The 22153-nt window shown below is 42.2% G+C and overlaps 1 protein-coding gene across 1 annotated transcript in view; it reads right to left on the reverse strand.

The window, feature by feature from the left end:
* Positions 1-18665, reverse strand: part of FAF1 (Fas associated factor 1) — a 145520-nt gene extending 126855 nt beyond the window's left edge. Inside the window, exons 1-2 of the mRNA XM_058030494.1 lie at positions 18468-18665; positions 1990-2058 (exon numbers count right to left, since the gene is read on the reverse strand). Of these exons, the coding sequence (XP_057886477.1) occupies positions 1990-2058; positions 18468-18512 (114 nt within the window). The 5' untranslated portion in view covers positions 18513-18665. The remainder of the gene's footprint in view (positions 1-1989; positions 2059-18467) is intronic.
* Between the last annotated feature and the right edge of the window lie 3488 nt (positions 18666-22153).

The following is a 22153-nucleotide window of genomic DNA, read 5'->3' on the forward strand; positions in this document are numbered from 1 at the left end:
AATTTAAGGTATTACAAAAACCCAACCAAAAAAAAAAAAAAAAAGAAAGAAAAAAACCACCACCACATGTGGATCAAAAATGCTACATTTCTCTTAAATCATGAGACTCTCCTCAAGTTCTTCTGAAGTGCTAAAAACCCTTGCCTAACAGAGATAGTTGATTCTCTCACACCCCAGGAAGTCCTTTTCTTCACTCTTCTCTTCCTTCATTGTTTTGTTTCTACCTCCTTGTTAGATTAGCAGGATTTGACTTTCACTCCCACTCCCTTTTTTATACAAGGGCTGCTTTGAATAAGAATGAGCCAATGTCCTGTTAATGACAGATCCTTAGGGCATCTCCTTCACTTACAGTCTCCTCAACATTATTTTTTTTCTTCTACCACTTACCATTTCCTTCTCATAGACATACCTCTCATTCATCTTCTGCCTAGTTTCAAAAATTATGTATCTTCCTCAAGTACCTCTTGCATTCCTAATTTTCCATCCTTTCTTACCTTCCCTATGCCTTTTTTAAGCCTGCACATTTGGGTCATTACCTCTTTCCTCTCTATATTCTACTTCTAGATCATCTAGTAATCACTAATAAAATTAAGTATTTAAAGATGTTCTCATAGCTTTAAAAACTTCATTCTGCGTTCTGCTCATTCTGGAGTCTCAGAAGAGACTTATTTGTTCTGACCATTTTTCATGGCACTTCTCTCATTTAACCCAACCTGCTGCCATTTATTGTAATGCACACAATTTACAAATCCCCCAAAAGCACATCCAACAGATCTAATGATTGTATTGGGAACTTCACAACCTGAACAGAATGCACAAGGCTACTCCTCACCTTCCAGTAAACACTTGAATTTTCAAAGAGCTCATGCCATGTCACTACAAACTACTATGACAAAAGATGTTTTAACTACAACACCCAACACACATCTGGGTTTTTCTGGTTGAAGCCACTGATGACAGACACTCCCTTCTGCTCACTGGTGTCTCACTCTTGCTCATACCTTGACATGTTGCAAAATAAAGATTGCATTCATTTTAACACGTAGTTTCAAGTGTTGGGAGTTTGTACTGGTTTTTTACAATAAGTTACAGTTGAAACTATATCCATACCAAATTTTGGAAATTTAATTTTCTTCATAATAAATTTCTGATATTTTGGACTGCTCCAAAGGTCATTCACTTGGAAAAGAGAAGAAAAAAAAACAAGGAGGAAATCAAATGTTTTACAGTTGAAAGGAAGACCATTCACTTTTTAATTAAGTTTGTTGTAGATTACACTTCTAAACCTTAAGAAATTGGATTAATAGTTTCTTTATTTACTAATCCTATGAAGAGTCTTAAAACACCTACGACTATTTTGCTTGGTTTTATTGGTTTCCTCCTACTTGTCTGCACATTGAACCTTGTGGCAAAATGATGAGAGGTTTTTCCAGGATGAGTGTTTGCTGGATGTTTTGTTTGTACTTAATGGTCTCTGGATAGCACCAAATCTAAATAAAGTTATGGCTTTAATCATCTGACTCAATCCTGAACAACCACCAACAGAAGAGCAACAATCCTAATTTTAAATTAAAAGCACATGAAAATTTGAAAAAGTTGTTTTATCTTCCCTTTCTTCCACAGGATCCTAAATCCTCAAAACCCATGTGTGTACACACAGGTCTTCTAAAACACTACCCTTCATAACACTTCTTACACAATGAAGCCAAGAGGAAACTAAACACAATATGAAACATGGCTTTAGAGAACAAGGAAGAAATGAAAAAATCCTGAAGACAATCACAGCAGAGCAGGGTTTGCTCAACTCAGGATCACATTTGCTTGGAGATGAGGCTGTAAGAGACCAGAAACAGTCTGCACATAACAGCCTGTTTGTCCCAGCCATGAGACACCCCCAAATTTGAAATAAAGCTACCAGCTGTCTTAGCAAGATGCCATGTCACTGTTATGTGGGGTTGATCTATGAAGTCATTTTCTTAGAATACTTACCACTAAATCCCAGTTATTTTGTTCAAGCAACGTTATAGCTTCATCAATATTTTCAATACCAGTACATGCCTAAAAATAAAAAGAAGCAGTAAAGAGAATTAAAAGCATTGATCAAAATCAGGGTATTAATACTTATAATTCAGTTAATTTCAGCAGGATGACAGTATAGGTTTTCCCTTTCTGTTACAAAAGGGTAATCCAGAAATCAGACTTCAAGTTTTAAACATCAAACATTTAGATAAAATTCCCTGTTCCAACAGAGGACTCTTCTGTAACCTTGAGCAAGCCACCTAGGGAAGCAAGACCAAGTAGTTATTTGTAAAATTAGGACAACAGTGCTGTCCCATAAAGGTGTTTTACCTTCAAAACTATGAAGCACTCATACTAACTTTAAAAGGGAGCACAAAAAACCTTGAAGTTCTATCCCTGTGTTCTGGCTTTACCTAGTTCAGGAAATCTAACACAATAGCATTTTTAAGGTTAACCCTCATAAAACCATATTTTGAACTGAGCTTAATTGCAAACACAAGAGCACCTCTACTCAGCAAAAGCTGAGATGCAGCAACCTGCTGCCTTTTTTGATACCCAAACCTTTTCAACTATTCAACTTCAGCAGGCAGAGCATTGCTGTTCATTCTGCCACATATTTGCCACTATTCACACTGAAGCATATCAGATATATTTTACCAAAAGAGAAAAAAGGAAACAGCTAAGTCTCTTTCTGGAATTTATCTTTCATCCTAACTGTATTCAAACACACAAGAGGACTTCAGAATTTTACAAGATCTGAAACATGATCATGTTCTTTCTGCTTTACCACACAGTTATATAAATCTCTGCATCCAAAAAATAAAAAAACAAGCCTTTTAACAGTAATAACACAGAGCTAGATAGCAGCAGCAAACAATCAGTTTTCCTGATTCCCTTTATGTTGTAAGAGAAGAAGGAGGCTAAGCAGACACTTTTTTCCTACCAAGACATAAAGAGCCATCAGGTCATTTATTTCCCATGTTCTTTTTTTCCAATTTACAAGCATGAAAACATAAAAAGAAGAAATCATGAAGAAATTCAAGGCCAATTCTCTCTTCCTAAATTCAACCCTGAAAAATTCCACACTTACAAAGCACTACATGCAGTATGTCAACACAAAATGGACCAGTCTGAAGGACCACAAGATGAAATTATGGAGAATTCTGCCTGCAGAGGGGAGACAGAAGTTTTACTGCTGCCCAGTGCTCTCATCACCACATTGATCCTCTCTGCAACAAAACAAAATTTCTTCCACTTCAGAGCATGCTGTGTTAATGCTGAATTTCACCCACTTCACATTGGGAGTGCTAAAAAAATAGCACTTTGCTCCTCAGAAGCATCATTTAGCCTTCTTTTCCATTATTTCTTGCAGTTATTTACGAAGTTAAAAATGGAACAAAACTTCAACACAATCCCCAGCAATTGCTTGTACATTTATATACACTTAAGCCAGGTAGGTTTGCAGAGTAGAGGGCTTGAGCTTGTCATTTCTGAAATCACAGGATGGTTCACACTCCCATCAACCTGCCACTGGAACTGATGCCAACAGATCTGCTGCAAAAAATCCTGCCTTGAGAAAAAGCTCTGCAGAAGTCTGAGATTCTGTTTACATCCCAGTAAAATACACTTAATCTGGTCATTACAGAAATAATTACTATTTCTCATTTGTCAGCCCTGCAAAATCTGCATGACCTTTTGAAGAACTACCTTGTGTTCCAACCTACAATAAGAACTTGCCCAACAATGTGTTGTTTTCACCCTGGGCTGTGCAGAAGCTGAGATGGTACCTACAATACAGGATTTAACAGTGGTTTTAGTTGTCCCCTCTTTTTATCAATCCCACAACTCTGCTGACTTGACACTGTCCTCTCTTAGCCCATACTAACTGCAAATCAATTCAGCTCACTTTGGTGTACTCTCATTTTGAGATAAACTAAACAAAATTAGCTTATCCTTCTGCCAGAGCACACAGTGAAAGGAGTTAACTCATCCCAGTGAGGGCAGAGTAATTAAACAGCTAATTCACCTGGTGTCTGCACCCTTCCTGAATCATCTTTCTGGTGACTTACAATGTAAAACAGAAGCTGCTCTTGGTCACTCAGCCAGGCAGAGTCACTGGGTAACAAGAACAGACAGGTGTAAACACCAGCTGAAAATAAAGATCATCAGAATACTTAATAGCCAAGACAAGCATTTTTGGTTAAATCTTTGCACCATTTTTACAGTCCTTTCTAATATTTGATTTTGAGGAGTTCTTAAACAAAGATTTCACTTTCCAGATGGATCATTTTTGCCAGTTGTCAATGAAACAGAAAACAAACATTTCAGAATGGCACCAGGAAAGAATGAGTGCTACTTATCAATGTAACCATAAAAGAGACACTCCCAGATCTTCAACACACTGATTAATGTCAGAGTAGCAGCAAATTAAGATTATTTAGAATCTTATTATACTGCACTATTTCAACATTCAAACACTACATACTACAACATACAAATCCTTGTATCAAGTCAAAAGCCATCGGTGAGACCAAAAACCCCCAGCAACCAAAAACTAAAAACGCTTCCTTGTACCTGCATCATGTCATGCAAGCTAAACTAAAGAAAATCATCTGGTTTGCATGTCTTTGATTTTCCCTAAGAAATTAAGCACGCAAGACAAGCAGTCCCTCAATGGCAAGCCTGACGTGACGTCAAAGGCTCTGTGGTGACAGATCAGTCCCAGAACAACCTGGCTGCTCCTGCCTTTGTTTCCTTTAGGGAAAGCACACAGGAAACCAGCAGGTTCTGTGAGCAACAGAATCAACAAAGTCTGGTTCCTCATGGGTTTGCCTCTCATCCCTAATTGCAAGGGCTGATTTCAGCTTTTCCTATGGCTGGAATATTTAAAAGAGCTTCTTCTAATGGACTACTTCCCTTATTACCTGGCTGTATTTTCATTATATTTGGAATAGCTTCATTAGTACAAGTCCAAGGCACCTTAGGGCTCTATGCCTCACTTATCTAGAAAGGCACACTAAAATTCACAGGGTTTAATTATTTACAGTACCTAAAGATGTTTTCCTCATGTTTATTCCTTTTATTCTACCCAAGCAAGAAACAAACAAACAAAAAAATTAATGGGAAAAAGGAAGTTAAATTTGTTCAGAAACAGAAGTAAAAAAACTCTTAAAAATATAGCACAGCAGATGAGTCCTAAAGATGCAAAAATGCATCTCTGAGCAAGTAAAGAGAGGGGCTGAGGAGACTTTTTTATTATTCACAGATTTTTATTCAGCTTTATTTTCATGAGAGACCTGCTTAACAGAAGGCATTAAATATTTTAAAAGAAAATTCCTGCGTGAATACTACTAAATCTTGTTTCAGTGAACAACCAGCACATCCTCTAAGTCATCAAAAGATGAAAGGAACAAACCACCACAGAAAAGGTAAAACCTTGAAGGCTCACTGATTTGTAAACCTTTACACATCAGAAAGAAACCAAAGAATTTTTTTGGAGGACAAAGGAGAAGAAAAGGTAGAACAAGTTCCTCCTCCTCCCTGCATTTCCTGTAGATCTAGGATATCATTTTCAGCCTTCACAGCAGCTCCAGAGACTCTGCAGTCACTTCTGTGCTTTTCCAGACCACACAAGAGGAACACAAATGCGAAGATGAGAAAACTTTTGTTGTGTGCTGAATACATAATCAGATTCTGAAGATAAAGTTATTGAATGTTAAAACAACTTTCTTAGCATCCTCCTTTTCCAGGGCAGGTAAAAGTTTCCACCAGGCAGATTGAAATTTTCAAATCATAAAATTTCAGAGTGCTCTCCAAATTTTTTTTCCAGGTAGCTTCATATCCCCAGAGCAACGGACACCTTACCCTTGGAATGTCTCACAGGTAAACATTAGGGTGCTTTCCTTGCACAGTAACATCAACCTTAATAAAAGAAGCAAAGTAGTTAGTGAGGAAACAATTCAATAGGAACAAGTTGTGAGGGCAGACAGACTCCCAGGCATTTGAGACAGAGCTAGAAGCTGCTTCCAGAAAGCTGTAATGCAGGATGAAAGACTGGCTCTTCTAAATCCCTTGCAGGGTGGTCTGACCCCCAGCAGCTGTAACAGCTGGATGTGGGGTTTGAGACCCCAACAGCCCAGGCTCCAGCCCACCTCCACAGCCCAGGGAGCAGCTGCCTTCCCCATCTGGCAGCAGCTGCCCCCCAGCACCTACTGCAGGATGCAGGATCCATGGCACAGCTGCAAGGGCCAACAGCTGCTGCCAGCACAGAGCTGGGCTGCTCCTGCAGCAGGTCTGCTCCTGCAGCAGGGCTGGAGAGCAGCAGGGCTGGAGAGCAGCAGGGCTGGAGAGCAGCAGCAGTTGCTGACACTCACACACAGCCTCACATGCTGTCCCCCTGCACAGGAGCTGGCAGCACATGGCATTGGGCAGCAAGGCAGGATGTCTCTCCCCTGGGGCACCATTCCCCTCCTGGCCAAGGCAAAATGCAGCAGGCAAAGCATCCAAAAGGCCACAGCAATACCTGGATAGAGGACTAAGTCTCAATGTTCTTTTTGAACAATTCCATACTTTCTTTGGATACCAACAATAGTTGTATTCTCTCCAAAAAGGGACCATCTAATCCAAACTAGGCCTAGAACATTTTGTACAAGTTCAGGCCCATCAAAACCAGGGCTGTAATTCACAGACAGCTGTGAATTGCCCTGGGTACCACTCTCCCCTTTAACAGATGAAAAATAAAATAATCTGTAGCTCAGTCCATCATTTCAATGTTTAGCCAAATGCTACAATGCCCAAAGAAACAACTGCATGAAGGCACCAAAAGATTCAACAGCATTGCCTAGGAAGAAAAGGCAATCCTTTCACCCTCTGGGATCTCCTACAAAAGCTCAGGAAGTCAGCATTAACACACCTGCAAGTGCACAGACAACACCCTAGGAAGTGCTTACTCTTGAAAGCACCAAATAAATTTTTATCACCAGATAGAGCAGGGCAACTAGAGTTAACTCTATTCCATAAAGATATATGAGGTTTTCAAGAAATGCTGCCAAAGAACATAAATTGTCAAAAATCAATTCACTATCCCTTGGGTAACTTACTCTTCAAAAATTGAGAGAGACTAAGAGCATGGAAAACTCTTTGAATCCAGGCCACAAACCTGCTCAGGACAGCTGAATTCCCCAGATCAGCAGCTTAAAAACAACAAACCACTCAGAGCTGTTCTGAGCAGCCTTTGAACTACAGCAAAGGATATTTCCCATCTCCTTGCATATTTCCTGTGTAAAAGAACCAAGATTTACCTTGCTGCTTTACTCACCTCTTCAATTACAACCAGGCAGTTCACAGACACACTTCATCTCCCTGCCAGGTTTTGCATATCTCCAAAGACAGGGAGTCTACAGCCTCTCCGGGCACTTTGTTCCAGTGCTTTACCACCTTCACTGAGAATTGTTTTTCCTTATATTTAATTATAATTTCCCAAGCTGTAACCCATATCCACTGCCTCTCACCCTCAGACTCCAACTGCAAGAGAAATTTGACTCTGTATTGTCTGTTATCACCCACTGTACAACTGAGACAGGAACTAGATCCTCCTGCAGCCTCCTCTCCCAGGCTACACAAAGCCAGCTCCCTCAACATCACCTTTCACACAAGAGTGCTCCAGCCTCCTCCCTGCCTAGGTAACCCTTCCCTGGACTTGCTCTGCTCTGTCAGTGCAGGGACTGACAGTGAACCCAGCACTCCTGGCAGCAGTGCTCTCACCTGAACAACGAGAAAGAATGGACTCCCTCAGGCTCCTGGAACACTTGTACAGCCCACTAAGTGGCTGCTACTGCTTCTAGAAAAACCCTTAAGTTCCCTTTCCAAGCATTCCTAACAAAAATCAGGTTTCTGGATGCAAGATTTTTAAACAAACCAATCCTTGAGTTTCCTCTTTCTAGAGTCAAGCATAGGACTTTGCTTCTTTTTCCCATCCATTATGAGCTCAGTAATCAAGGACAATTACCAAGTCTATAAAGAACCAAGGCTAGCTCCAGATCATATCAGCTAGAAATCCACTCAAACCCAAAAATATTTAGGACACTAATTCACCCCTGACATGTTAATAAGTCAGAAAATTTTCTTTAAATTCACACATACACTGTTGCAATGGTGATTACTTCAAAGCTACTGAAACAAAGTGTAACACTTCTTCCCCCAAAAGAGGTAAAGTTGAGCCAATATGCCTAGCCAAGCAAGTAAAGGCTTTAGTACCATAATACCAAATTTAAGAGGCCTGTGGGACTCCCTTCTGGGCTGTCAAGAGATGCAGCACATTCAGACACTCAGAACTTGGATTTTTTGGTACTTCAGTTCTTCTCATCCCAGAGTCCCACCAGTACCAGGATCACCTCCACAGACTTCAGCAGCTCCACCCCTCTGTGGCATCCCTGCTCCTTCTAACCCTGCAACAACCCCAGCAGTGCATCGAGACTGTTCTTAATATGAGTCATCCGTGGTTATTAAATTAACTTTTACTTCTGTTTCAGACAAACACTTAAAAAACAACATCCAGGCATATCGACCAAGAATCAGACTGAAAGGTCACCTACTGCAAGCATCTAACTGAAGAGATAAGAATGCTTCTCTAGTTTTTTTCATACTCAGAAGACCATCTGGTAAAAATTAAGCAGATTCACCAGCTGTTCATTTAGCAAAAACAAGCTAATTCGCTTACCAGCATCAGAAATCAAGAAAGGGTTTTAGGCAAATATGCCAGAATAAAGTTTGCCCAACGCATTTCAACTCCCACACCCAACTATTTACAAATTTCATCATTCTCCTATTTGAGCATCCCCTTAGGCAAAGCGAGGTAGGGAGGAAAGAGGGGAGAAGGAAAAATAATATTTATGAAGGTCACAGAAGACATTTCAACCTGTAGCTACCAAGCAGACAGGAGTGAACTTTGCCCACACTCTGAGATGACTGTAAGCCTTCCAAACAAAGCAAGCTGGGGACAAAGTCTAAACTGGTAGCATGAAGCTCTAACCACTTCTCAGCAGAACTAACTAACCCAGCACCACACTAACCACGTTCAAATGGATTCCAGCACACTGTCAACTCTCCCACGACTCTGGAGCAAATTCTGATTCCAGAATACCACGAAGGCATATCCCTAGGAAGCCCATGAGCTGAGCCAAGACATGAACCCAAGCCTCCCAAGCCCCATGCTGACACTCCAGTGTTTAAGCCACACACGTTACATACAAAGAGCAGTGGTCAAACTGAATTAAAACACAAACCAAAAGGCAGTACCCATTAATTAGTACCCTACGCTACCAAACCCATTTGTCATTCCTGAGGACTGAAGACAGCCTTTACCCAACAACTACACACATGTTTTAGTTAGGATTATCCCAAAGTTTCTGTGTTTGTTTAATACTTTTATTAAGTATATCAGTGAAAGCAAAACCCCGTGGTTTCCTGAATCATTTTGCCCTTACAGTATCACATAAGAAAAACTGATAGAAAAAAGAAAATAATTGCATGGGTCAAACAAATGCTTGCTGCACATATGCACTCATCTCCTTTCTCCTCATTATCTCAAAAGCAGCAGAATTTTTAAAACAACTCAACAATAAATAAAAGCCACTTTCTAGATAAGCACACAAAGGAAGAGTACTGATCCATACAAAAGAATATTTTAGTCAGCATTTCACAAACACTCTTTTTAATTTTTTGTGAAGAACAGAACAGCAAGGAACAGACATACTCTTCAAAACCTGGAAAAGGCACTGGCATGGTTTAACTCCAGCCAGCAGCCAAGCCCATGGAACTGCTCACTCACTGCCCCAGTAGTGTGATCAGGTAGAGAATCAGAATGGTAAAAGCTGGAAAATTCACAGTTTGAGATAAAGACAGCTTAACAGGGAAAGCAAAAGCCATCCACACAAGCCAAGCAACACAAAGAAATAATTCCCTGCTTCCCATGGGCGGGCAGGTGTTCAGCCACTTCCAGGACAATGGGGTCCCACCATGTGTAGTGGTTACTTGGGAAGACAAACATCAATGCTCTGAAGATCCTCTCTTCCTCTTTCTTCCCCCACTTCACACACCAAGCATTGATGTCATATGGTCTGGAAAATCCCTTTGGTCAGTTTGGGTGCCCTGTCCCAGCTGTGTCTCCTCCCAACTTCCTGTGCACCCCCAACCCCTTCCCAGTGTAGCAGAACAAGAAGCAGAAAAAGCCTTGGCTCTGTGCAAACTGCTCAGCAATAACAAAAACATCTCCTTATTATCAACTCTGTGTTCAGCACAAATCCAGAGCAGAGCCCCAAAACAGCCACTGGGAAGAAAATTAACTCTACCCCAGCCAAAACCAACAGGCATCCAGAGCAGAGAAACAGCAGCACATTCAAACTCCAAGCACAGATCCTACCAATAGCACAGGCCAACAAGGGCAGAAAAGAAAAAAAAAAACAAAAAAAACCAAGAAACAGCTTTCCAAAGACATTAATATTATATAAGCTTTTAAAAGCATCAGGACAAGAAAGCTGACAGGAAGTCAGTGGGACCAAAGGAAGAAAACAGTAAAGAAGTATTCAAAGAAGGTAAGGGCATATCAGAAAAGCTACATGAATTGTGTGCACTGATACCCACTACTGAGGAATCTTGAGACCATCCTGTAACACAGCTGATCTGTACAGAAAACACTCTCATCCTAAAATGTCAGCAGAGACACACAGAGCAAACCACTAGATTTGTGAGAGTCCCCAAAACTCTAAAGGAACTTATATTTAAGTTTTTCACAGCAGACTCCTCTTTAAATCAGTTTGATTAAAGGCGAAATCAACACCACATTCCCGGTGTTGTGGTGCAAACCAGAAGGGGTTAATATTTCTACAGTTCAAATTTGACTTCTGCACTAATAAGAAACAGCAGAAATTCCAATAAACTACATAGAATAGGCTTAGTATGTACATATAAACAACACACTGAGGAAAAGTGAACACAGCTTCTACAGAGCAAACTCACACATCACAAAACTACTCAAATGTCTCTCAAGAACTCAGCCAGCTTGAAGAACACAAGACTAACTCAAGCTGGCACAGCTTGTTTCCAAAGTTTTACAACAAACTCATCAAGCTTTACAGCAACATCATCAAGCTTTCAAAATGCTGACTTCCAGAAACTAGGATGAGGTAAATCCATTCACATCCTGTTTCTTTCAGCTCTTTCCTAAGGACCAGCCACTGCTGTAGAAAAGACATTAGGTCAGCTGGGTCTTCGATCTGAGCTGATATGGCACCTTTGATATTTGCTCACACAAACAACCTGACCTTTAGAAAATAAAAAAAAATTATAGAAGTGACTCAGTTTCAGTGTTCTTGTCTTTACAAATCGTTTTCTGCAATAGTTAAAAATGAAACTTATATAAAATAACCCAAGGGCTAACGTATTCTGTTCTAGTTTCAAAATGTCTCTTAAGAACTTCAGCTTTAATGAATTATCTTTTGAAAGCATTAACTACTGCTGTGGAACAAAGACCTGCTCAACCAGTCAGACATAGAGGACCAGTAGATGACTATTTCAATAGACCAAACAACATGTCATGCATACATGAGGGCTTTGATTTCCTCTTTGAGCAGTTTCTTTCTACAATTGCACATTAACTAGTCAACTCTAAAAAATGGGCTTAATTAGTAGGTATCAATCCAGTCAGTAAGCATGTCATTTCCTTTCATCCAAATAATGAGGGACGAGTAAAATGTTAGGTACTTCCCCAGGCCTTTTATTCTAGTTCCTACGGTAGTTGAAGGAAAGCACCCATCTAATGGCTGCCCCACATATGCACAAATTTATTCAACGACTAGAACAATGTGAGATCCTTTCAAAGATATGCCAGGTAGTTCCTTGAAAAAGCTACCTTGTACTTCCAGTATGGAAGTGTGTGAAAACTAGGCTTGCAATGGTAACTGAATCATAAGAACTGCCCAAATAGAGAGGAAAACTCCACCCTTTCAGGCTTTCCAGCTCCAACACAATATTCCCAAGATGGGAGACTCTCAAGGCCCCTTAAGACATGTAGGAAATGGCTCAAATGCTCATCCTCTCCCACAGCTCCTTCCACACAGAAATATGAACTCAGTGAGTGTAAACTTTACTGTAATTGACCCTTGCTTACCAAGATATATTAGCCATGTGGTATTTTCAATATGACAAATAATTTTCACAGCATCTTTCAATGAAAGCCCATTCCTAGTCTTTGGGAGTACATATAATTAATAATTTCAATATTATAATTAGTGCTGGTTGTCATGGCATTTGAAAAAGGATCCTACAGCTACCACCTCTCAATCTGTTTCAGTGACCTACTAACCCAAATACCTATATGAATGGGCTGATGGAAATGGTGACATGATTACTATGATGTCAAGAGTCTTTTCAAGGTAATTGAATGAAAAAACCAGAATAAACCTCTTTCTAAAGACAAATTGGTGCTCCAGTGGTAAATTATTCAGGTTCCTACAGCAGGAGCATAATGCACACAAATCAGTCAAAGTAGCCTCTTTCTTTTCTATAAATGTCAGTTAGTATTGCTAATTAACTATCTGCCCTTACATCACAGAAATTACCTGGCTTTTCCATGAAGAGCTATCATTGAGAATATCCAAGTTATGTTTCTAAAAGGACACCACTCTTACTCCAACTTCTCATTTCTGGCTCTGGAACTCACTTCACCTTCAGTTTAAAGGCCAGTAAATCAAATTAGCCTTGTTCTGATGAACCTGAACTTTGGGATGACAACTGAGCCTAAACATATCTAAAGAAATGAAACTCCAAAAACCTACAAGGAATAAATGAATAGAAGTGATGGCAGAAGTGACTGGTAGCAGACAGTGAAAATGGCAATAACCAAGCTAGAACACACTAAGCATGCAGTATGTTTTTATCATGTCTCTTGTCCCTTAAGGCCATTCACAGCAAACAAAACCAATTGTGTTTCAAACCAAGAGGTCCAGCTACCAGTTCCAGAGGTGTTACTGACTGGGTAATATAAAATTATAATGTGATCAAATCCAACAAGGATTAAAAGGAATTCTAATCAAAATGCAAATTAAGAGGCCTCAAAAGTATGAACTTCAACATCCTAGAGTGTCCTAAAGGCCTCTTTTTTTACACTGAAATACAGTCCTCTTACCTATTTTAAATTTTAACCTAAGATACAGTAACCTATATCCATTAAAACAGGTCAGGGGAAGAAGCGCAGAGCACCTGGGCACCTGACTGTGAGAAACCCAGCAGAGCCCACGTTCAACTAAAGACACCCAGCAGGAGGTATGGTTAAACAAACCTGTCCATCCCAAACCCTGATTTCCAACCTCTAGAGTTCTGCATTTCCTTCCAGCTACTGTGGAGAGATCTGCAGAGCTCAGTTCAGCACCCACTGCACTCCACATTCTACAGAGAGGTTTTGGTTTGAGTAAGACGGAGCTTTAAGCTCAGACAGATCTGAACAGATGTACACCCAGGTATAGAGGGAGACCTTCTGATGAAAATGTAGGCCTCCAAGAACTTTGAATCTTTGGAAAGCATCCTCCAGCTTGTGTTTAAACTTTGACTGGAACTCTCTTCAGCAACAACCTTTTGTTGAGGGCCTTGTTCCAAATTCCCAAACACTCCACTGAAAGCCTGCAAAGAAAGCAAAAACAGCTCTTTCTGCCCCAGCACCTTAATGACAAAACATGTCTTTTTCTTTCAGAAATCAATATTAAGGACATCCACTTTGAGATTTGTTCAGAACCCACAGTGAGTGGTTTATCCTTACAGAAATGTTTGAAACACTTGCCAGCCCCCACCCTAAGTCACAGTCCAGGGCCAGAATCAAGGGTACTGACTTGAAGCTATTCCTGTATCTGCCCACCTTTCCCACCCATCAAATCTTTATACTGGCAATAAATTAAAATGACAGAAAACCTGAGCCACCATGCCAACAAGCACAGAGGAAAGCAAAGCTCACTTAGCACCCTTAAAAAAATACAAATGTCAATTCTACACACTGACAGTGTTGGACAGTGAAAATTGTTCATAACTGAGATAATCTTCTACAAGGCTGAAGCAGACAGGAACAGAAAAAAACCAAACCAGACAAAAAACTTTATCTTGTCAGTTATTCAACAGCACTGTGTTAAACTCCAGGTGAAGAGATTCTTCAGTTTCTTTAAATTTTGCCATTCCAGAAGAAAGCAAGTTGATTAAATTACAATTAAATCTTCAAAAACAGGCAAAACCAAAAAGTAACAAACTGATGTATCACTGTCATGGTCAATTTTATAATTTAAAACACAATCATTTAGCACGCTTTCTCACTTTGCTGCAACTGATGGCAATGAGGCTCTTCCTTCCCAATTCCCCCTTGCTCCTCCCACAAACCTGTTTTTATGAAAGAGATTGGCACAAAGTTGAAAAAAAAAAAGACATTTTTATACACAAGTGTGTGAATGACACAAAAGTAGTCTATTATCTAGTTTTTTTAAATTTGGAAAAGGAAAAAAGAAGCACATACCTTGGTTTCACAATGAACATAGATGAGAGAGGGAAGAAGAAAACTACTAGAAATCCATTGTCTCAATGAAAGCAAGGATTTTTGAGTTCTGTCATTTCACTCTGAAATCCTCCCACCCTGACCAAATCCTGAACATTATTTAGTCAATGAAAAATGTGAATTCTTTGAAAAATTTTTTCCTGAAGCTCCAAAGTGCCAGATAATCTTTTAATACAGGGACACACAGGAGCTGGCAACTCCACAACACTGCAACCCTCAGGCTCACTCCACATTTAGGATTGTTGTGAGGACAAGCACACAGCATGAATAAAGTGGTCTTATAGGTGGACATAACTTATAAGGACAAAAAGATGTTTTTGTTAATTTTAGTTCCAATCCTAAGTGAAGCTGTAAAAACAAAAGCAAAAGTGTAAAAAAGCTAGTGTGCAAAAACATCAGTATCTGACACTTCTGCCAATACTCAAAGTTAAACTTTGGGATTGAAGACCAATTTATGTCAATTAAATGAAGCTCTGTGTAACTAAATTTTACAACTTAAAAATAAAAATAAATCTCTTTTCTTTATAGTGAAAAGCAGACCCCAAACTACAAGAAATCATGAGTGTATTTGTACCGTGTGAGCAGCTGGGTATCCCGCTGAAGATGGAAGCACTTTGCAGTTAAACACAACAAACAGAACAGTTGTTAAAAAATAGGTATAAATTATATGCCCTTATTTCCCCCAGTATGTGAAGTATGTTACAGCATCACTTACCAATTCACATGCAGCTACCTTTCTGAAGAATTTATGCCACTAAAACAAGCTGTTGTGCCTTTTCCTACGGAGTTTTTCCTTTATGCCAATGACACTTTGTGGAGAAGTTTTGAATTGCATTTAGTAAAAAAAGCTAAAACTTGTTTGTGCACTGAACCCCACATCAGCTACTTCCACTGAAAACAATCAGGCTACTCATGTACAAAGCAAAGCTTCTGCATAATCTTTCCTAAGTGTGGGCCTAAGAAGGAAAAGTTAGGCAGGTTGCTTATACAGCCCACATGCATGAATACGGATTTTGTGCTCCCTGGGTAGCACACAGTAGCCTCATTAAAAAGGAGAGGAAAAGAAAATAATTATAAACCACACAGAACAGGCTTAAATTGTTTAGAGACATTAGGCAAAAATATTTTGGTAGATCACTCACTGTGCCTTACTCTATACTTAAAATATTTCATAAAATACCGTGGGTTTACATGTATGTGTGTATATACATATATATACATATATATATATATATATATATATATATATACACATAAAATATATAAATTTAAATATATATATATGCAAAATACTTTTTAAAAATAAGTAATTCTCTTTAGTACCTCCAAATGCACAAGTAACCTGTTACTACAATCAGAGCTAAAAAGAAAAAAAAAATCAAATGCAATAAAAATTCTTGCTCTAGCTGAAACCCAAGGCAAAATCCCTAATAACTCTGGAAGATACTAAATAAATCCATGAATCCATGAAAGCTTCACAAAAGCATCAGTAGAATTATGATTTCTTTTTTTTTTTTTTTAATGGGGAGAGAAAACCCTTTCAAGTTCCAGAAGTTTAAAGAACACTACTCTATCCCCCTTAAACACAACTTGGGAAAAGTGAGGGTGAAATGGTGATGGAAGTTTCCCTCCCAATTTAATTCACCAAAGATTAGCTGAACTAAACTACAAATAATTGCTTTTGAAATTTTCATTGTGTGCACCATTCTCCAATAAGACACCTTACATAAACATAGAAGATGGCAGCAGAACTCTGAGAAAAATATTTATTAATTAAAAGGTACAGAAAATATAGGAGGGAAAATCATGCAGAATTACTTTGCACATAATGTTTTATTCTCCCTTTTAAATTCTTAGTGAATGAGTTGCAAATTCCACCAAGTATTTAAAAGACCCAAAAACCATTACTGTTTTGTAATAGCCTAGAGATTCAAGGCCTAATAATGACTGACATTGTCCTTTACTAATCTGAATCATTAACAGCATGACAATTAACAGATCAGTACTTCAAAATCAGGTAGACACTTGATATAATCTTAAAAAGAAATACAATGAAACAGGAAAACAAAGCTGTCTGCTGAAATACAAGAGGAAAATGTTTGGGTTCTTTTTAAGCAAGGATTGGTGTATGATAAAATATTTCCTGTGTCCTAGGTTCAGACACATTATGTCACCCACCCTTGATCTAAAACTGGGCTTCTGTGACTCCACCACCCACCTGCAAGTTTGCAATGATACTTGTCTTCATGGTACCAAGCACTGCAGTTGCTCTTACACTTTTATTAATGGTTTCAAAATCCAACAATACTGCAAAATAGCAAAAAACACCTGCAAAGTGTAAATCTGAGTTGAAAATTCTGTTAAACAAATAATCTTAAATTCACCAGTCACTAGTCTCATCTTCTGGGATTCCTGATTGTAAGTTCAGGTAATAATGTGGGATCCCACAAGAATCTGTTCCCACAGGTATGAATGCAGAATTGGGGTCCCAGTTTCCTTTCACACAGTGTGCTGCTCCTGGAAAAACTCCTTTGTGAAATCCCAGCCCTAGAATTGGGATGTCATCCCTTACACACACAAAAGTACCCCCAAGTACAACAAAGCAGTGTCGATATAGTAACATTTGGTAAGCATTTTAATGAATATAGGTGTAAGATATGGGGTACAGGAGGGGATGACAGTTCCCTGTTGCCAGATGGGAACTCCATGAGTTACATCAATGAGATACTTGGTACCTTTTGCAACAGAGGAATTACTTAATTACATAATACACAGGAATTACTGTGCACACCACAGTCATCCTACCTGTAGCTCCAAGGAAACACACACACAGAGTGAATTGGTGGGATTACTTTTTTTTTTCTTTTCAACTAAATGAAATAGTTTCACTGCTAACAGTCTTTTGAGAAGCTGAACATACAGATGGCAGTTTTACACATCAATCCAAGGATATCCAGGTGCCAACCCATGTAAGAACAACCACTGCAAATGGACAGAGCTTATAAAAACCCAGAAGGATTAAAAAGCAAATATTAAAAAAGTATATTCAAACATTATCTGATTCCCTTCCCAGATGTGTTTGGCTCCCCCCACTATTTCAAATGCAGGCATCCTCCACTTTTTTACTTGGTCTTAGGAAAACAATATAAAACAAGCAATATTAAGAAGCAATATACGCTCCTAAACACATCACTTCCACTTACAGAAAGACTTTATTCTGGGGATAAGATATAGAAGTCTGAAGTTAAATTACAACCCTTTTGTAGAGAGAAGGAAAGGAAACAAACAACTTGGAAGAGGATATTCCTCCCTTCCACACAAACACACTGCTGTTTGGAATGGGGTGGGAAGAGTTTTACCGTCATCACAACAGTCATAGGCTGAGGCAACCATGGAGTTTAGTGTTGATGCTGGAATGGAAACACCTCTGTTCAGCACTAATCTGTAGCACCAGCAAGTGATTCACTACAAACACTGTGACAAATCATGTGGACTGGTGAGTTTTGTATCCTCCCTGGCATTTGCCTCTTCAAAGTGAGCTGCCTCACAGCTGTCCCAGGGCCTGGGTGGATGCAGAGGGTAGGAACGAGCGAAGTGGATGAAAAAGCTTTATTTTATTAATTAAAAACTGAAACTCTCTAAGTTAAAGGAGACATTTTGTTCACGCACCTTGAGAGAAGAGGGCACACGCTTCCCGTTTCTGACAAACAAAAAAAGAAGGAAAGCGAGAGCGGAGGCTTCAGAGGGTGGGCTTCACACCCACCAGCCCGGACCTCCCCACAAAGAACAAGCAGCACAGCAACGAGGAGAAAGAGAAAAGCAGCGAGAGGCCACGGCTGTGTGGCGGCAGCTTGAAATTTACCTGGAAATCAGCCAATATCATTTCTCGGTCCATGTTGGACGCCATTGCAGCCAGCTGCGTCCCGGCTCTGCTCGGACCCGCGCACCTGGAGCCGCTGCCGCGGGGAGGACGGGGCAGGGTGGGAGCTCAGGAGCTCATGGAGGCGCCGCGCTGCGCTCGGGCTCCCGCGGCGCCCCCGGGCTGCCCCTGCCGGGGCCGGGCAGGGGAGGAGGCAGGAGAGCGGCGGGCCGAGCGCGGGGCCGGGAGCGGGCAGCGCTGCCTCAGCCGCTGGCCCGGGAAGGAGGAGGAGGAGGAGGAGGAGAAGGAGGAGGAGGAGGAGGAGGCAGCGCCGCTCCCCGCCTGCCTCCACAGCGCCTGTGTCGCACATTTTGCCTGTCATTGAGGTCGCAAAGAGGCGCTTTGCGGCCGCCACGTGACTGCCCGCCTGTCAAGCGCTCCCGGAGCCGGGGGCGGGACCGAGCCGGGACCGGGACCGGGACCCGGCGGCACCGGAGCGGAACGGGGAGCCCCGGCCCGGCCCGAGCTGCCGCAGCGGGGCCGACTCAGCCTCACGTCCCGTGCCGGGGCTTGGCGGCTCCCCGGGCCCGGCCGCGGCGCGAGGTGTCCGGGCTGGGCTCCGCCGGCGGCTGCGGCCTAACGGCTCTGAGGGGAGCGGCTGCAGCCGTGCCCGGGCGGCGCGGGGAAACGCGGGCCGCTGCCGCTGCCGGCCGGAGCGCGGCCCTGCCCGTCTGTGCGGGAGCGGGGCATCCATCCATCCATCCATCCATCCATCCATCCATCCATCCATCCATCCATCCATCCATCCATCCATCCATCTATCCATCCATCCATCCGTCCTTGCCCCTCTCCCTCCATCCGCGCCCCGTGATCGCCCTGGTCTCGCTGGATGCAGCGGTTCGCGTCCCCTCGGCTGCCCCGGGCCGCGGTGCCCGCCCGGTGCCCCGCACCCCCGGCAGGGCCCGCACCGCCCGGCGCTCGGGGGAGCGGCGACCCTGCCCCCGGGTTCCGACTTGGCTCAAGAGAAGGAAATGCATTTTCCGCAGGTTTTTCTGAGCCAGCACACCGTGATCAGCACAGCGGCCCTCGCTCAGGCTTAGCACTCCAGCAGCACTGTAAGATGCAATTATATTATATATCGCAAATAAACCTGCTTTGAGTAATGCAAATCTAATGATGCTTTCTAAGTCTGCCTCCTACAACCTGATGTTCGTGTACCCCCTTAGCACCGACACAAAACACACATTTGGACGCCAATTTGCTAATTATATTTTGCTCTGCTTCTTCAAGTGTCCTGTGCGTGTCGTAGCTGAGGTCACGGACGCACCCAGCAGCTTTCCGTCAGCTAACAACGCTACATTAGGACACCTTTGAATCAAGAAATTCTGCCGGGTGTAGGAAGCAGCGTTCTTTGTTGTTTCTCCGGTCCATCCGCGGGGTCGCAGGGGGTTCCGCGGACTCTGCCAGCCCCCGGGGCGAGCTGCGGGGGGAGCCGGCGCCACCGCGGACAAGCGCTGCGTGCGGAGAGGGGAGCTCGGCTGTGCCTTCAGGAGGCTCCGAGATGCCCAGAGAAGCCCCGGGGATGGTTTAGAGCCTGCTGCGGACCAGAGAAGCCCCGGGGATGGTTTAGAGCCTGCTGCGGACCCGAGATGCCCAGAGAAGCCCCGGGGATGGTTTAGAGCCTGCTGCGGACCCGAGATGCCCAGAGAAGCCCCGGGGATGGTTTAGAGCCCGCTGAGGACGCTGCTGCCTGGGCCGGGCTGTCTGACAGCGGCGGCGCTCCGGGCGGGCTGAGGCCGCACGGAAACGCCACTTAGGATGCGAAGCCACAGTGTCAGAGAAGCTGGGGTTTTACCTTTTACCGTGTTCCTGCTCTAGTTTGTGTTGGCAGGGCTCGCCAAAAGGGTTTTATTGCCCGCTGACGTGAGCTTAACAATGCGAGCTCCCCAAGAGCGACCGGAGGGATGATAAATTAATTGCCCTCACACCTGCACCATTTTTTTTTTTACCCCCCAGTTTGATGTTACAGACAGTTCTGCACTAAGTAGAAGGTATGGTGCAATGCCAGGGACAGCCTATGCTAAATTACAAACAAATCCACCCACACATTACTAGAGAGTAACTATAATAAAGGCTGAAAAGCGAGTTTTAGCAACTGGATTAAAGCCAATTCAATCCTGGCACAAATTGAAGCTATAGGTATGTTGTCAAGATTAGTTCCACAGCGTTCATGTCTATTACAGTCATATTTTAAATAATGATATCTACATTAGATCAAAACAGGAAGGATCTGATCCAGAACATGAAGAAAAGGTGAAAAGCTGCACGTGCCCCACATCTCAGGAAGTTCACATTCAAGTCACAGCTTAAGTTTCTGTTTGCCTTCTCACAGCCTCTCTGAGCCATTCGAGGTGGGCTTTATCCTCCAACGAGTGAGAGACAAATTAGGGAGCAGATTATTTTACTCCTTATACTGCCCGGTGATAATATCTCCCTCCAGAAGTTGTTTGTTGATGGTTTCCTTGGGTTTTTTTTCTGCTGATTCTGGAGCCGATCGGGACAAATCTCTCCGGTTTAGGTGGAGTATCTTTATCACTCGTGAGAGGAAATGATCAGGATTAACGAACTGCTTTCTGCAAAGACTTTTGACAGACCTGCACGGCAGAGGAAGTTTGGTGGCATTTTCTGGCCAGGCAGCTTTACTTGCAGGAGGCCTGCAGCACTACAGCTACACTTTACTTAATTATTTTGCTATGTGGTGTGATTAACAGAAGATGGAAGCTTTATTCTGAACCATAAACCAACAAAAAAATAGTGTGAGACTGTTGTAATATTTGCAGGTCTAATTTTGCACTAAGTTAGCAACAGGTAACACCACCAAAGCCTGTGGATTTTAGGCAGTAATTAGTCACAAAATAAGTAATTTATAAGCCATCTGACTCAATAATCCAAGTTTTACATATAAATTCCCTCTTTATGCAGAAAAGCGACTGTATTTGAATAAACAGATGCTACTTGCATACATATATTTCTAGAGCTAACTTTGAGGGAAGTTATAATTTACATTTTTGCTTTTAAAAAACGGGGGGAAAGGAATGGGAAAAAGCACTACTGCTTCTGGACGAGAATTACCACAATGAGGCCCTTAAAATACACGTGTTTTTTCTCCCCTTTAGTGGGAATGGGAGTGGAGGGTCAGTTGGTAAACTGAACAAAGCTGTTTTCCCTGCTTCGTGTGTAGGCAGCTCACACTTGTCACCTTTGTAACACTCGCAAACAAGCGTGGATGGGGGAATCAGTACAGGAAAATACAACTGCAAAGCAAAACGCAACCGAAGCTGAGAGGAAAGCCAGATAGAGAAGTCTGGTTTCGTTCAGCTGCAGATCCACGGCTGTAGAACCGGCTCTGTGAGACGGCGGCCGCCCCGACTCAGGCCCCGGCCCGGCTGCCAGCCGCAGGTTCCCCGCGCAGGGCAGCGCTGCAGGAGCTGTACCCACCGCAGGTTCCCTCCCGAACGCACCTCCCCGAGCTGTCTCGCCTGTTTACATTCAAAAATCACTTTCCCGTGGCGTCCACGCAGAACACAGACGTGCAGATTGCCCCTGCCAGCGATGGGTTACGTGTGCTTATCAGGGAGCCATGACATCGCTGCTTACCTCTCGGAGGGTTCGCTTGGCAGAACGCAGTC

The sequence above is a fragment of the Melospiza georgiana genome, chromosome 9, assembly GCF_028018845.1.
Source record: "Melospiza georgiana isolate bMelGeo1 chromosome 9, bMelGeo1.pri, whole genome shotgun sequence".
NCBI lineage: Eukaryota > Metazoa > Chordata > Aves > Passeriformes > Passerellidae > Melospiza > Melospiza georgiana.